The sequence below is a fragment of the Schistocerca cancellata genome, chromosome 2 (assembly GCF_023864275.1).
Source record: "Schistocerca cancellata isolate TAMUIC-IGC-003103 chromosome 2, iqSchCanc2.1, whole genome shotgun sequence".
In the NCBI taxonomy this organism is placed as follows: domain Eukaryota; kingdom Metazoa; phylum Arthropoda; class Insecta; order Orthoptera; family Acrididae; genus Schistocerca; species Schistocerca cancellata.
Window position 1 is genome coordinate 706819308 of NC_064627.1, and position 16356 is coordinate 706835663.

General features: G+C 39.6%; 1 protein-coding gene across 1 annotated transcript in view; it reads right to left on the reverse strand.

Moving 5' to 3' along the window:
* The window catches only part of LOC126162501 (juvenile hormone esterase-like), a 132952-nt gene extending 117579 nt beyond the window's left edge, over positions 1-15373 (reverse strand). Inside the window, exon 1 of the mRNA XM_049919049.1 lies at positions 15019-15373. Coding sequence (XP_049775006.1) covers positions 15019-15231 — 213 coding nt within the window. The 5' untranslated portion in view covers positions 15232-15373. The remainder of the gene's footprint in view (positions 1-15018) is intronic.
* Between the last annotated feature and the right edge of the window lie 983 nt (positions 15374-16356).

Consider the following 16356-nt stretch of genomic DNA (forward strand, 5'->3'; position numbering starts at 1 on the left):
TAATGTATTTCTTTCTCCAAATGGAACAGTCTGAAAACATCTCAATCGTAAAAATCTAACAATCGTCACCGGTAACGCGACTCGTAACCCATAATCTTTTTGAAGTGTCACAAATACGCCCCAGAGGTTTCCTTTTCCTTGTACTTGTATTCTGCACAGGACTGGAATGTTCATGTTTGTTCTCCGACATTTAAGATGCTTTCATTTCACTTAGATAACTTTATGCACAATCTCGGCAACAGTAAACATGAGTGTTTCTGCTCAGCTTACCTAGAAAAACTCCTTTTCCAGCCTTCTTTGGATGCACGATGTGGCGCTCTTTTATATCGGTCTTTACTTTATTACTAAACAACGTAACAGCTCTAGCTTCGTTTACAATTTGTGAGTCACTGGCAAATACTGTTGGAAAGCCAGTAACGTGAATCTACAGCATTATAACACTAAACATAAAAGGAGAAGTAAAAAGCTCTGAGTCGAAAATGGATCTTGATCGTTCTTCCTCAGCACCGAAAGAACCATAATCAATTTATCTCAAGTATATCAAACCTTTAGCATAGATTTCGAGCACCTTGATTGTTTCTACAGAAAACAAACCTTGCTACATCTTAGTACTATCATTTCTCTATAAGATGGCATTATGAACTAAATTTTAAATTTTGATGGACCTTGATCGTTATTCCCGTGTACCTTTCACATATGCATAACACTTCTTATTATACACACTTACGTTCATGATTGTATCAGACAAGTACATGTACCAAATTTGATCTCTTGTATGGCGGATGAATGGATAAATAAAAGCAGTAAATGCGTGGCATCCTAGTATTATCATCGGTTTATCACGAAGCTTACTGGTGGCTTATGTTCCCTGGAAACCTTAAAATGAAATTCAAAAGTAAAATAAACAAGGTTATTTCTGTAAATCTGACACAGAGAGATCCAGACACGAAGTATCCGGGGAAATAAAGCAAATAGACTACTATCAAAAACATCAAATAATTTCTTGTGAAAATCAAGTGTCAAACTACATGCTATTAATGAAATCTGTGTTAAAATATACGTGAAACACCTGTTTAAGAAGCATGTACATATTACAGAGGTTGGGTTATTATTACTAAAAATGAGTTACAGGTAAGGGAGAGCCGGGAAAAGTGGCCAGTGTAAGGTATTCCTATTTTTTAAGCTGACAGCAATAAACGGAAATACATAGAAATCAGTAATTATAATCTGCTACTACTGAAGTATAATATCAAATAGTTTAAGTGCCTTCGGTAAAATTAAATACTTTAAGCAATTCAGTTGTCACAAAGTGGCACAATGGCCACTTTGCCCAACATTAGCGGGCAAAGTGGCCACTTAGTTCTTAACTAAAAAACAAGGGACAAAAAATTGGTTTAACAAAGAAGTAAATATGGTTTTGTAAAACACTATTCAAATTAAATTATTTATACTTTTCACAAATATATCAAACTGTGTTCCTCATTTCCTGAACAGAGTTCGTGGGCCCAGAGGGAGGTCAACTGCCACTAAATCCACTACACTACTGGCCTTTGATCTGAAAATTTTTCTTCGCAGTGCATGCACACTGTTTTCATCGTTGTCGTCAAAAATAAATCGTCCTCTAAGGCGCTGCAGTCATCGACTGTGCGGCTGGTTCTGGCGGAGGTTCGAGTCCTCCCTCGGGCATGGGTGTGTGTGTTTGTCCTTAGGATAATTTAGGTTACGTAGTGTGTAAGCTTAGGGACTGATGACCGTAGCAGTTAAGTCCCATAACATTTCACACACATTTGAACAATTTTTGAAATCGTCTAAGTTCGAGTTTCCTGCTCTTCACACTCTTCTTTTTATTGGCTTTCTTTTCTTCGGTTACCTTCTGTTTTTCCTTCTTTTTACTTTATTTTTCTTCTCTTCTTCATTTGCCGCCTCTGAGTCACTGTTATAGTGGGTCACTGCAAGTATTGCCCTTCTTACGACCATAGCTTGTAGGTTTTCCCCTGTACAAAGGGACCAAATTCAAGAATCTTTCACTTTATTGACATCCACAAGTCATGATAGCATGCCTTGCTTATTTCTTTCGTCACTGCACACATTTATAGGCTAGCGAAGAAAACGTAGGAAAGCTTTTTGTAAATGTGAATATTAAATATGTTGTACATACGAGGTCTGTTCAAAAAATTCCGGAACATTCGTAATTTAGCACCAATGGTGTTTTGGAGCGAAGTATGATTGGCATCCCTGCACACGTCTGTGTTTAATGTGTAACTGTCGGAAATTTCATTGTTGTATGTCTGTCAGTTACAGTATGGCTGTATTGAGTACAACGTTGTGTCACACAGTTTGGGAGTTTAGAGACGGCAAAATGGCAGACTTAGAGGAACAACGCCCCTGCACTAAATTTTGCGTGAAACTCAATAAAACATTTACAGGGGTACACCAAATGATGCAGGAAGCCTATGGCGATGTGTGCTTAGACCACACTCGGTGTTACGAGTGGTTCACACGGTTTAAAACTGGCCGGACAGAAGTTAAAGGTGACCCTCGTCCAGGACGGCCTTGGACGTCTACCGACGATGCTCATGTCAGGAACGACAACGAAACTGTGCGTGACAATCGAAGATTGACTGTCCGAGAGATTGCAGAAGACTGTAACATTTCAGTTGGACCATGCCATGAAATTCCGACACAGCATCTTGGAATGCATCGTATTGCCGCCAAGTTCGTCCCACGGCTCATGAGTCAAGACCCGAAAGACCTTCGCCTCGCAATCTGTGAAGAGATTCTGGATCGCGCAAATAAGGACGAGATGTTCCTTAAGAGAATCATAACAGGTGATGAGACGCGGGGCTACGGTAATAATATTGAGACCAAGGTTCAGTCTACACAATGGGCCGGGAAAGGTTCCCTAAGACCAAGAAAAGCTCGTCAGTCAGGTCAAATGTAAAAGCCATGCTCAAAGTTTTCTTTGACCTTCAAGAATTAGTTTATCATAAATTCGTGCTGCAGAGACAAACAGTTAATCGATGATACTATAGAGATGTGTCGCGACGCCTGATAGAAAATGTGAGAAAGAAGCGACCTGAAATGTGGCGAGACAGTTGATGGCTCTTGCACCATATAACGCATCCACACATTCATCCCTGTTGGTGGGTGACTATTGCACAAAAACCGATATCACTGCCCTGCCTCATCCCCCGTAAAGTGGCCCCTACGAACATTTTTTTTATTTCCAAAGCTGAAAATACCATTGAAAGGACTAAGATCTGCAACGATAGTCGAAATGAAAGAAAATTCGCAGACGGCGCTTCGCGCGACCAGCAAGAAGCGTACTAAGCCTGCTTGCGGAAGTTGAAATGGCACTGGGAGCGGTGTATCAATTGTGCAGGAGAATAGTTTGAAGGAGACCATGCACACTAAGTAAATGGTAAGCATGGAAAAATTTTGTGGACGAAGTTCGGGAATTTTTTGAACAGACTTCGTATGATTCGATAGTTGAAAATTTAACGAGTAAGGATCAGTACCAGTTAGCAAAAAATCGTCCTCGGAGATCTAGCTTCATTAGCTTTCGACGCAAATACAGTAAAAGAGGATTTAAATGGATCACTAAAGCGTCCTTTTCCCTGCTCTTCTTGGTTATTTGAAATGGATAAACAAAAGGAAAGTTATATTTACAAAGGCAAATCCGTAGTATTGCTGGGTCAAATACGCTTTTAAGACCAGAAAAACGTTTTATCATGTCTTCCAGAAACTATGTTACTCGCGTCATCTCTGTAATATTTACTGTTTAAAACAACAGCGCGTACACATGAGAGAAATTACCAAAAAAAAGCAATCGTAAACATCTTCATGTAAACAACAGTCTGCTAATGTTTCCGACCTCTAACATAGCGCCACCAGCTTCAAAACAACGTACAGTTCAAATCTGTAGAGCACTCTTTGGGTAAGGCTCCTTTCACAACACTTCCCGCAAACGTGAAGTCATTTTGCAATATCGACGACCGCATGATCGGCTATCGACTTTGTGATAAGGAAGAATATGAAAGTTATTGCTCCTCTGTTCACTATCAGTAATTTAAGGTGTCCTCTTAGGTTCCCGCCCAACCACACACTCGCTACATATTCGGAAATATTCGTGATACATGTACCCAAATCGACAGTTAAATACTTCTTTATTTGGCAGTATGATGACTTCACTCTATTGCTAAACGAATTAAAATACTGTCTTTGATGCTAATAAACTCCTCTACAATGTACAACATACGCTGTCGGTTGTATGACGTTTATTTACAGATACATTAGATTTGTCACGGTTGGACTCACTGTTTCAAGGATATTACGAATAAGACGATTCACAGCAGAACATCGTTCTTGTCATAGACCATAGATAACAGACTGCGCATGACGTCGTTTTGCTGAAACCAACATCTAAGTCACGTGACTTTGGTCACGAAGCCGAATGTGTCAATAAGCATTTGTAGTGCACAATTTATGACCTTTTTTTTACAGATCAAATGTTGTGCTGTTGTGCTTTATTACTAAATGCAGACGTAAAGACCATATATTCTCAGATACGTCTTACTGTTACGAGAATCTCAGTTTTGTAAGGAGTTATTTTAAAATACTTCCAGAGGTATTTCCATAAGCTGAAAGTTAGGATGGATGTTGGCCCTGGGATGTAAAACTTTGTGAATGACTAAGAGGACACATAGTTAATACGTAGCTCACTACACCAGTATGATCAACATTTTGTAATGTATTACGCTTCATTTCTTGATATCGTTTTGGTATGTGTACTGGCTTAAGCAAAAGTCAGAAAACGTATGTGCTTGTTTTGTGTATCTGGCATTATCCACGCAAACGCATTTTCTTTCTTACAAAAGCTTACTAAAGCGTTTCACATATATTCTTGTTGAATCATCAGAAAATTAATGCTGCGTTCGAACTTGTTATTTTGTCTTCCATTCCTGTGGAACCGGTGAACTAAAAGAAAATTCGCAGTGCAAAAAGAAGTATTCACAAAACACAGTTATTCTGTCGCTTGTTATGAGAACTGTCAATACGTTTCAAATTGACCACATGTAGAAACGATAACCACTTGTTTTATTATCAGAAATTTCGGAGAAATTAAATTTAACTGCACTACTACATGTGTAAGAGTTGTACTACAGTTCGTTGAATTGTAAAAATCAGTGCTTGATTTCAGCTATAAATGAGAGAAACTGTAACTGCTGTCAGCTCCACTTCACACAGCGTGTAATGACAGGAACTCAACTTTCTGCCCCGAGTCACGTTACTTAGATGTTGGTTTCAAGCGTTAACACGGCAGAGGTCTATGCGCGGTCTGTGTTATATATGGTCTACGGTTCTTGTCATAGTCTACGGATCTCGTAGCAGTTAACACTAGCTAATGTGGGAAAAGCTGCGCGCATTGAATGTATTATGTATGGAATATAATCGAAACTGTGTTACAGAAGAGATTGGTGTTTGCACTGTTAGTTCGAAGTGACTGATATGTTTGATTTGTGTATCTGCTTGGCTGCAGTTTACGTTGAAGAGATTTACCTAAGTAATATTGAAGAAAAGTTTTGAGTACGAGCTACGCGATTTACTCCTTGGAATTTATATACACTCCTTGGAGTTCTTTAATTTTGAAAATATCAGTGACATCAGAAACTTTCCTCTTGCTGAGCGAAGTCAGATTCTGATAATTTACGGGATTATTGATTAATAAATGGTGATTTCGCTTCCAGATCGGAGATTTTCTCCACTCGGAGACTGAGTGTTGTGTTGTCCTTACGTTCATATCGGCGAAATTGACATTACACTATTGAGACTTGTGTATGGGCACATCCCGACAGCCAATAAATTAAAAAAAGAAATAGCGATCTTTCTTGGGAGGTTTAATTCAAGCCCTCTTTATATGGGATCTCCGTGAAGTGGGTTTTACATCGAGAAACTTATTGAAGATAAGCAGCGTCGTGTATAACCCCAGTACATGCGAGAGTTCCTTGACATTCTTTCTTTTTTTTTTTAAAATAACATTTTGTTAGTTTTCGTTCGTTGTATCTGCTCGGGGGAGACGTCGCAAGACACCAGTTTCAGTTCGTCGTTGATCCACTAACTCAGTTTTTTTTATTACAGAGAGCAGCTAACCATCTGACCGAACACGCTGAGTTACCGCGCCGGCATTGATAGGAGATCCGCCACAGTCTTTGCATTATATCCCGCCATTAGATTGAAGATGCATGTTTACAACCGCATCGGAAGTGCCTGTAAAAAGTAGTATATTTGAGCAAGAGATGTTAAAATTTATAGTTAAATATGTAATAAGTAAAATATTTCACATTGTTTTGACACATTTTGGCTCAAGGGTCATTGGTAAGACAATTACTTTTTAGCCTGTCTACAGACAAATTTCTGGTAGCGTAAGGAAACTGTCTTCCAATCAGTTTTCATCAGATCTCCATCATCATTGTTTTGTGATACTCTGATCTTCACATGACAGGCGGCTATCTGTCAGATGTGTAACTTTGCCACACGCCGGGCGCGATTGACAATTGACTGACGCGCAGTTCGATCTCAGTAATGTATTAGATTATATTAGATTTACTTTCATTCCAGTTGATCCGTAGCGAGAAGGTCCTCCAGGATGTGGAACATGACAAATATTTACAACTGAAACCAATAAGCTAATGTACCATTCCATAGGTCCCAAGTGGAATGATCGTCATTTTTAATCAACATTATATGAAAGAGTCATTTTACAAATACTAATGCACTGAATTTAAAATAAAAAAGTTTATTTATTAGGTAATAAACGTGTAATACAACTACCATAATACTTATTTACAATGAACACATTACTGGACTGAAATGGTGCAGAAGTTAGATGGTACTTACACACACACACACACACACACACACACACACACACACACACACACGCACACACACAATTAACATATTACTGCATTACTGCACTGAAATTGTGCAGAAGTTATATATATATATATATATATATATATATATATATATATATATATATTGGTTTTACTGAGAAATTCATCAATGGAGTAGAGGGAGTTGGCCACCAATAAATCCTTTAGGCTTCTCTTAAACTGAATTTCATTGGTTGTTAAGCTTCTTATGTCTGCTGGCAAGTTATTGAAAATGTGTGTTCCTGAATAATGCACACCTTTTTGTACAAGACTAAGTGACTTTAAATCCTTGTGAAGATTATTCTTTCTTCTAGTATTGATTCCATGAACTGAGCTGTTGGTTTGAAAAAGTGATATATTTTTAATGACAAATTTCATTAAGGAATAAATATATTGGGAAGAAGTAGTTAGTATCCCTAGTTCCCTAAACAGGCTTCTGCAGGATGTCCTTGAGTTCACACCACATATAACTCTTTCTGCATGTTTTTGTGCCCAGAAAACTTTAGCTTGGCTTGATGAATTACCCCAAAAAATAATCCCATATGACATTCTTCTTCTTCGGTTATCAACCCACAGGTTGGTTGGCAGCAGCACGCCATTCCGTTCTTTTGTCAACTTTCTTCTTCATATCTGCATAGGTCTGGCACCCGATGTCATTTATTACTTGTTGAATGTAGGTTAATCTAGGTCGTCCTCGGCGAGTTCTTCCTTCAATGATTCCTTCTAATATTCTCTTAATGAAATTGTTATGCCGTAAAATGTGACCTATGAAGGTTATTCTTCTTTTCTGTATATTTCGCCAAAGAGATCTGTTTTCTTTCACTCTTCTGAGGACATCTTCGTTTGTAGCCTTGTCTCGCCAGCTGATTTTTTCCATTCTCCGGTAGCACCACATTTCGAATGCCTCTAATCTTCTCTTTTCTTCTTTTCCACAAGTCCAAGTTTCACATCCGTAAAGGGCTGTACTCCACACATAGGTTTTCATGACTCTCTTTCTTACGTCTAAACTAACATTTCTACTCGTCAGTAAGTTTCTTTTTCCATTGAATGCTATTTTGGCAAGTTGTATTCTGTTTTTAATGTCACTTTTGCTCCTTCCATCTGCTGTTATTTTGCTACCTAAGTAGTTAAATTCTGTAACCTGCCCTAGTTTCTCTCCCTTTATTGTTATTCGTATGGGTTCATTGTAGTTCAGGGCGCCACTCACCATCACTTTAGTCTTTTTCTTATTTATTTTCATTCCATACTGTTCTTTTAAGGTGTTTTCCATTTCATTGAGTGCGGCTTCTAAATCTTCTTTCCTTTCTGTAATTATGGCGATATCATCTGCATATCGCAACATATCTATTTTCATTCCGTTAAGTTTTATTCCTACTTCAATATTCTCTCTTATTTTGTCTATTGCTTCTTGGATATATGCGTTGAAAATTACTGGAGATAGTGGGCATCCCTGTCTCACTCCTTTCCTTATTCTTGCTGTTTCTTCTTTGTTTTCCTTCTTAACTAAGGCTGTTTCATTTTGGTATATTTTAAAGATTATCCTTCTATCATTATATTTCAGACCAGCCTTCTTCAGAATTCTAAACATTTCTGGCCATACAACATTGTCAAATGCCTTTTCGAGGTCTACGAAGGCTATAAATACTTGTTTGTTTTTGGAAATTTGTTTCTCAATTATTAGTCTTAAAGATAAGATTGCTTCCCTCGTCCCTACACCGCTTCTAAAACCGAATTGGTCTTCACTTAGAGTGCTATTCAATTGGTTTTCAACTCTTTTCAAAATTATTCTTATTAGAATTTTTGATGCGTGTGAAAGAAGACTGAGTGTTCGATGGTTTTCACAGTCCATAGTAGATGCTTTCTTAGGTATGGGGAATATGATGCATTTCTGATAGTCTTCAGGAACTTCACCTGTTTTGTATATTTTCTGTATGAGTTGCAGTAATGTAGCTTTCATTTTGTCTCCTGATTTCTTAATTAGTTCAGAAGGTATATCATCAACACCTGCCGCTTTCTTATCTGGTAGTTCTTTTAGTGCTTTTTCAAATTCATCTTTCAGAATTGTGTCCCCTAGTTCTTCTTTCTCTACTTCTTCGCTTAATTCTATCATATTATCTGTTAGAGGGTCTCCTTGATATAGCTCTTCAATGTATTCTTGCCATCTCTTCAGCGTGTCATATCCGAATAGTACCTTGCCCTCTTTGTTCTTTATAGTTCCTGAAGATTTTACTTTCCGTTTAGCAAAGTTTTGTTTTATTGTTCTGTAGGCCAAGTCAGTTTTTCCTTTAACCATGTTTTCCTCCACCTCTTTACAAATGCTGTTGAGGTAATTTTCTTTTGCTTTCCTAGATTCTCTGTTTATTTGGTTTCTAAGCTTTCTATATTTGTTTTCGCTTTGCTCGTCAAAGGCATTTTTGTATAGTCTTCTTTCTTCCATTAGACAAATTATTTCAGGTGTTATCCACTCTTTCCTGTTTTCAGGTTTGGCTTTCCCAATAAATTCTTCTGCTGCTTTATGTATGCCTTCTTTGATTTGTTTCCACTCCTCGTTAGTACTCCCGGGAATAATGTTTGATGCCATCTCATCAGTTTTCCGTGCATAAGGGATCACTAGTTCTTCAGACTTTAGGTTATCTCTGTTCCATACTTTGTTCGTTTTTCTCTCTAATCGCTTGAGTTTGAGTAAGCATTTCATCATTACAAGGTTGTGATCACTATTAATATCCGCAGACGGGTAGCTTCTGCAGTCCTTGATTTGGTTTTTAAAACGCGATTTTACTAATATATAGTCGATTTGGTGTCTTCTAGTATCTCCTGGGGCTTTCCACGTGTACCTTCTTCTTTTATGGTGGTTGAAAAGGGAGTTCGCTATGACCAACTTGTTTTTGGCACAAAATTCAATTAGCCGGCTTCCTCTTTCGTTTCTATCTCCTAGACCATATTTCCCTACAATTCCGTCAACTTCCTCTTCTCCAACACTAGCATTCCAATCTCCCATTATAATTAAGTTCTCTTCACCTTTAACATAATTTATAACTTTGTTGATGTCTTCATACACTGTTTCTATTACATCGTCTTCTTCTGCCGATGTCGGCATATAGACTTGTACTATTACCGTGTTCTTTGGTTTGGTTCCAATTTTGACTAGTATTATCCTAGAGTTAAATTGCACATATCCTGTGACTAGATTCCCGAGTTTTCCTTTTAGAATTATTCCAACTCCACCGATTCCAGTTGTTCCTTGGTTAGTACCTGTATGAATGATACGATAATTTCCTGATCTGAAGTCTCCTGGTTCAGGCCATCGCATCTCAGATATTCCTATTATGTCTGTTCCCATTCTGTCCATCTCTAGTTTGAGGTTCTCTAATTTCCCGCATTGGAGGAGTGTTCTTACATTCCATGTTGCTATTTTTAGTGTATTCTTCAACTTTGCCTGACCTTCCATTGTCCCCACCCGGAGATCCGATTGGGGGACTATTACTCCGGATTTATGTTTAACAGAAGATTCTGGCATGGTGCGCTACTGATTCTTGGGATATCTTGAGTGATCTTTAATGGAGTGGTTTCCCGTTGCCTTCTCCATCCTATGCCGTTGACTGTGAAGTTCTTCCGCCTTTAGGAGCAATTTCTCACTCCAAGGACAAGAGAGTGCCCTGCCTCTATCCGCTCATCCGCTCTCTTTGAGACCGTTGGCACTTGATAGGGGGCGTTTCCTTATCCCGGGAAACACTCGGTCGTCAGAGCCTCGTTAGCAATAACAGGGTGTACCGTGCAGCAATCCTTAGCTGCAACTCGGGTAGGTGAGGTTGACATTTGTACAGGAGAGGCTGTTAGAGTCGCTTCACTGTACCAATATGACATTATGGAATGAAAATAAGCATAGTATGCCAGCTTTTTCCTTTTTATATCCCCTATGTCTGACACAATTCGCATTGCAAATAGAGATTTGTTAAGACCCTTCAGCAGTTCTGTGGTGTGCTCCTCCCAGTTGAATTTATTATCAAGCTGTAATCCCAAGAATTTAACACTGTCCACTTCTTCTATCTGCTTGTCATCGTATGTTAGGCATATACTCGTGGGACACGCCTTACAAGTTCTGAATGGCATGTAGTGTGTTTTTTCAAAGTTTAGTGACAAAGAATTGGCTAGGAACCAGTGATTAATGTCCACAAATATTTCATTAGCTAATCTTTCTAAGACTACACTTGATTTGCTATTTATTGCAATGTTTGTATCATCGGCAAACAAAACGAACTTGGCATCTGGTAATGTTACTGATGAAAGGTCATTGATATACACAAGAAAAAGTAAGGGCCCCAAAATGGAACCTTGTGGGACTCCACATGTAATTAGTTCCCAGTTGGATGCTGCCTGATAGCTTGATACATGTCTTTTTCCTAGTAACACCCTTCGTTTCCTGCCAGAGATATAAGATTTGAACCATTTTTCAGCATTTCCTGTTACACTATAATATTCTAATTTATTTAAAAGGATATTGTGATTTACACAGTCAAATGCCTTTGACAGATCACAAAATATACCAGTTGCCTGCAATTTTTTGTCTAATGAACTAAGCACATTTTCACTGTAAGTGCAGATAGCCTTCTCAATATCAGAACCCTTTAGAAATCCAAACTGTGACTTTGACAGTATGTTATTTGAGATAAGATGGTTATAAAGCCTATTGTACATTACATTTTCTAATATTTTTGAGAATTCTGGCAAATTTACTCAGAATGTTTCATATACCTTGTACATCGTGACACAATGAATTAAACCTCGCATTGGGCGTCGCTGCTGGTAGTGTTAGCTGAAGAAATATACAATGTTGAACTTTCGGTGTTATATGTGGCGTGAATAAATAAATTTCGAGATGTACGGTTCAATCAAATGGCGTCGTCAGCAAAAGAACGGAGAGAGCTATCGATAATCTAAGCCAGTAAGGCAAAGAACTTCATTTATGCAGTATCGAAGCACATTTGTCCAAAGTGCCAATTATGAAACATTTGCAGTCGCTCGGAAGCGAGATCAGTCATCAGACTGTGACGCCAAATCAAACGCCTATAAGGCACATTTGTAATAAGACTTAGCGTAATTTTTATGCAACCACTATACCTCCAGTTGTCTATACATGCAAACACTATCTGCATCGACAATGTTTCTATATGAGTATGTGTCAGGTAGTTAAGGCACTGACTTGTATTTGGGTTAACCGTGGTAGAAATCAGCATCCCCTCATACGGTTTAGATTCTCTTGTGGTCTCGCTAAACTGATTGAGGCAAATGCCCCGCCTGTTTCGGCCTCGTCGTTGATGGGACGCTAAATCATCGTCTTCTTTCTCTGTCCCTATCATCATTTGCCTGTAACCCCATCCTCGCTAGACGAAACGTTCATCTTCTATTGTGAATTGTGACTTCTGGTGTGGTAGTGTGCTTCTACTTCGGTAGATCTCGTTATATCTGCACAGGCATAATGTGTACAGAAAAACTAATTAAGAAGGCCCCGAACGTTGATTTAGACGTGTGAGGGCACAGTAAAGAATAACATTCATTTGGAGGGATGCCAAGCCAACAAGGGGACCTACGAACTTCCCTCATCGGCTTAATTCATATTGACAGGCTGTTTAGGAGACGACTAGTACTTTAACGTATCTCAATAGCAAGGTGGAACTCTCAACCGTTTTCGAGAAAATCGAGTTTGAACATTTTACGCGTACTTGCATACTTCGTATGGTCAGTAACAACGAAGTATTCCGCAGCCCGAGTAAGCGCTGAGTTTCATGTGCGCGAGATCTATAGATTAAACCTCGCTTCCAATGCTTTATTTCATTCCCATGTATTTCAAACAAGAAATATGCGTGTTACGCCGCGAAACTGTGTGATGACCGAGGACCGCTTACAAATGTAACCCAGTTTTGTTTTGCAATAGACAATTTGAAACCCCATGGCATGCAAAGATTCGGCGTTCATTACAAGTCGCAATAATTACTGTTTCCCATGTGTCTATGATCAATAGCATCCCGATAAGAGCGGTTGAAAAGTGTTTTGACGCCGTAGGCGAGGATTGAAAATTAAGGCGCCCTCTTTTTTATTGTCATGGTCTACCTGATATCCCCCCCCCCTCCCCCCTCCTCCAAAAAAGAAAAAAAATCCGCCACCACCAATGGATTAACAGTGCATGTCTCCTATTACATGTTTGTACATTAAACTCAGGCGACCACACGTCCTCATTTTCTGGGGACAGTCCTCAGTTTTCGTGCTATGTCTTCAATTCCTTTAAACCTGTTGGAGGACAACAAATGTCCTCGGTTACTTATTTTTTGTCATCAGTTTTTGAAATTTACCAAAATAACTGAAATAGGACGAATGTGCTGAATATTTTAAACTAGAACTCAACTGAATATACCAGTGCAACCAAATTTGGCACCAATTACTTATTTTATTTAATTGCAAGAAAATGAACTACGAAAGATGTGGAAATATTTTCTGGTGCGAATGAATTTTTTTTTTATTTAGATATTATGCTATCCTTATCGGAGACACGCCGATGCATCAAAAAAGGTCATCTGGATAAACGTGGTGTTATTCCGCTTCTGTTTTTATAGACATACTTCTAGAATGAGCAATAAATCTCATCTTTTACAGCATCCACTTCATCAATGTAACTAAAGATTTATTAAGTGACTGTTCCCTATACTTTTCAAAACAGTTCGGGATTGTACATTTTCCTCCTTTCCATTTATTCTCCAAGTTGCTCAACTTTTTCAGTGTTTGATTTGAAATAAATTTTGTCCCTCCTTTGCCGCCCTAGGCGGCTGCCTAGCCTTCCTTAAGGGTAGAGGCGGCCTTATTCCTGATTCGTGCAGTGCTCCATAAGTCACACATTATACTTGCAACACATGTAGATGTAATGGCATCTAACTCTAAATATAGGTAAATGTAAATTAATGCAGATGAATAGGAAAAAGAATCCTGTAATGTTTGAAAACTCCATTAGTAGTGTAGCGCTTGACACAGTCACGTAGATTAAATATTTGGGCGTAAGATTGCAGAGCGATATGAAGTGGGACAAGCATGTAATGGAAGTTGTGGGGAAGGCGGATAGTCGTCTTCGGTTCATTGGTTGAATTTTGGGAAGATGTGGTTCATCTGTAAAGGAGACCGCTTATAAAACACTATTACGACCTATTCTGGAGTACTGCTCGAGCGTTTGGGATCCCTATCAGGTCGGATTGAGGGAGGGCATAGAATCAATTCAGAGGCGGGCTGCTAGATTTGTTACTGGTAGGTTTGATCATCACGCGAGTGTTACGGAAATGCTTCAGGAACTCGGGTGGGAGTCTCTAGAGGAAAGGAGGCGTTCTTTTCGTGAATCGCTACTGAGGCAATTTAGAGAACCAGCATTTGAGGCTAACTGCAGTACAATTTTACTGCCGCCAACTTATATTTCGCGGAAATACCACAAAGATAAGATTGGAGAGATTAGGGTTCTTACAGAGGCATATAGGCAGTCATTTTTCCCTTGTTTTGTTTGGGAGTGGAACAGGGAGAGAAGATGCTAGTTGTGGTGCGAGGTACCCTCCGCCACGCACCTTATGGTGGATTGCGGAGTAGATATGTAGATAAAATAATATAAATAAAACGACTGTACTGATTGTTGTGTAGCCATTCTTTTCCAATCTCATTGCGAATTTTTTTCTTTTTTCTCTCAGGATAATGATTATGAAAATAATAAATGATTCATTCAGTAATGACAGTTTGTACAGGCATTATAATTATTTGACAACAAGAAGAAAAAAGAAATGCAGGTAGTGAACTGAAGCTAACCACTTAACACGGTCGGCTGCGGATTTTTAGAGTACTAGCGACCATACAAAATATATAAATATGCCTTCCAAACCGATATTCTGGGAAACGGCTGAGAGTGGTATCTTACTGTTTACATATGCTCTTGTCGTAGTCGCGCCCTGCACATCCTGTCAATGTGAGTCTTATCGGTGAGGGGAAGTTCGTACGGTCGCCTTATAAGCTGAGAAGCCAGCCGTAGTTTATCGCAGTGTGGTGTTAAGCGGGAACTGACCTGGAACCTGAGCTTCCCGACGGGAGGCTTCGCGTAGGGGATGCGCAGGAAGCTGCGGAACACCCTGCCGGCCGGCGTCAGCTGCGTCTTGCCGCGCAGAGAGCCCTGCGGTATGCGCAGCGTCACCGGCGCGCCGGCCTTGGCGCTGGCCTGCCTCACGCCCGACGTGCAGCGCCACGCACTTCGGCCGAGCTTCTTGCTTCCCACCCACATGGTCAACGCTGGTTTATTGCGCACTCTTAAGCGTTATCGCTACCGCAGGCACACAAACCTACTGCTGTTGCTGCACTCACGCCAGATATATATCGAGTGGCCTTAGGATAAGTAAAGATTTCATCACAGATGACGCCATTGGCAGGCGATGTACGGTGCTACATCTACCGGCAAATCTTAGAACTAGCCGCTGCCGCGCTCACAGCTGCACGTCTCACCTCAGCTACGACGACGATTGTCGGCGTCCCATGCCTTTACACACACCTTTCGCGCTAATGATTTTAAAAGACCTAATGCAATGGCTTAAGGGCAAATTTGCAGTGACAGGAATTCACACTGTTGGATTTGTGTAATTGCTTATTACCTAAGGTGACCATATTTTCTAGACTCAAATTCGGGACATTAACATATTTCCTAGGCCCAAATCCGGGACACATTAAAAATTTTGCAAAATAGGCTATATTTATTTATTATATGAGAAGCAGGTTTCAATTAAATGTAATAAATACAAAATATCAATTAAATTTGTTACAATGAAATGAACACCCTTAGCTGCTTAAAAGCGTTGACATACGTCAACGGGGACAGATGAAAATGTGTGCCCCGACCAGGACTCGAACCCGGGATCTCCTGCTTACATGGCAGACGCTCTCTACATCTTTTTTTTCCCATCTGCTCGGTACGGACATCGCAATACACCCGTTTCAGATTGTCGTTGATCCATTAACTCAGTTTCTTTTATTACAGAGGGTAGCTCACACTCTGACCGAACACGCTGAGTTACCGTGCCGACACTCCATCTGAGTCACCGAGGACACAATGGATAGCGCGACTGCAGGGACTTATCTCTTGCATGCCTCTCGCGAAACCCACGTTCTCAACGTATTACCCCGCACTACATTCGTAGTGCCCCTGCCCATTATACTCATTACTCGCGGCGCATTGCCGATTCCCGTAAGAGTTCGGGCACTGTTTGTGCATTCGCACAGAAGAAGAAGATGGTCAAGTGGCCGGTGAGCCTTATATATATATATATATATATATATATATATATATATATATATATATGTGTGTGTGTGTGTGTGTGATATCTGTTCTTTCGGATATGTCCGAAAGAACTGATAT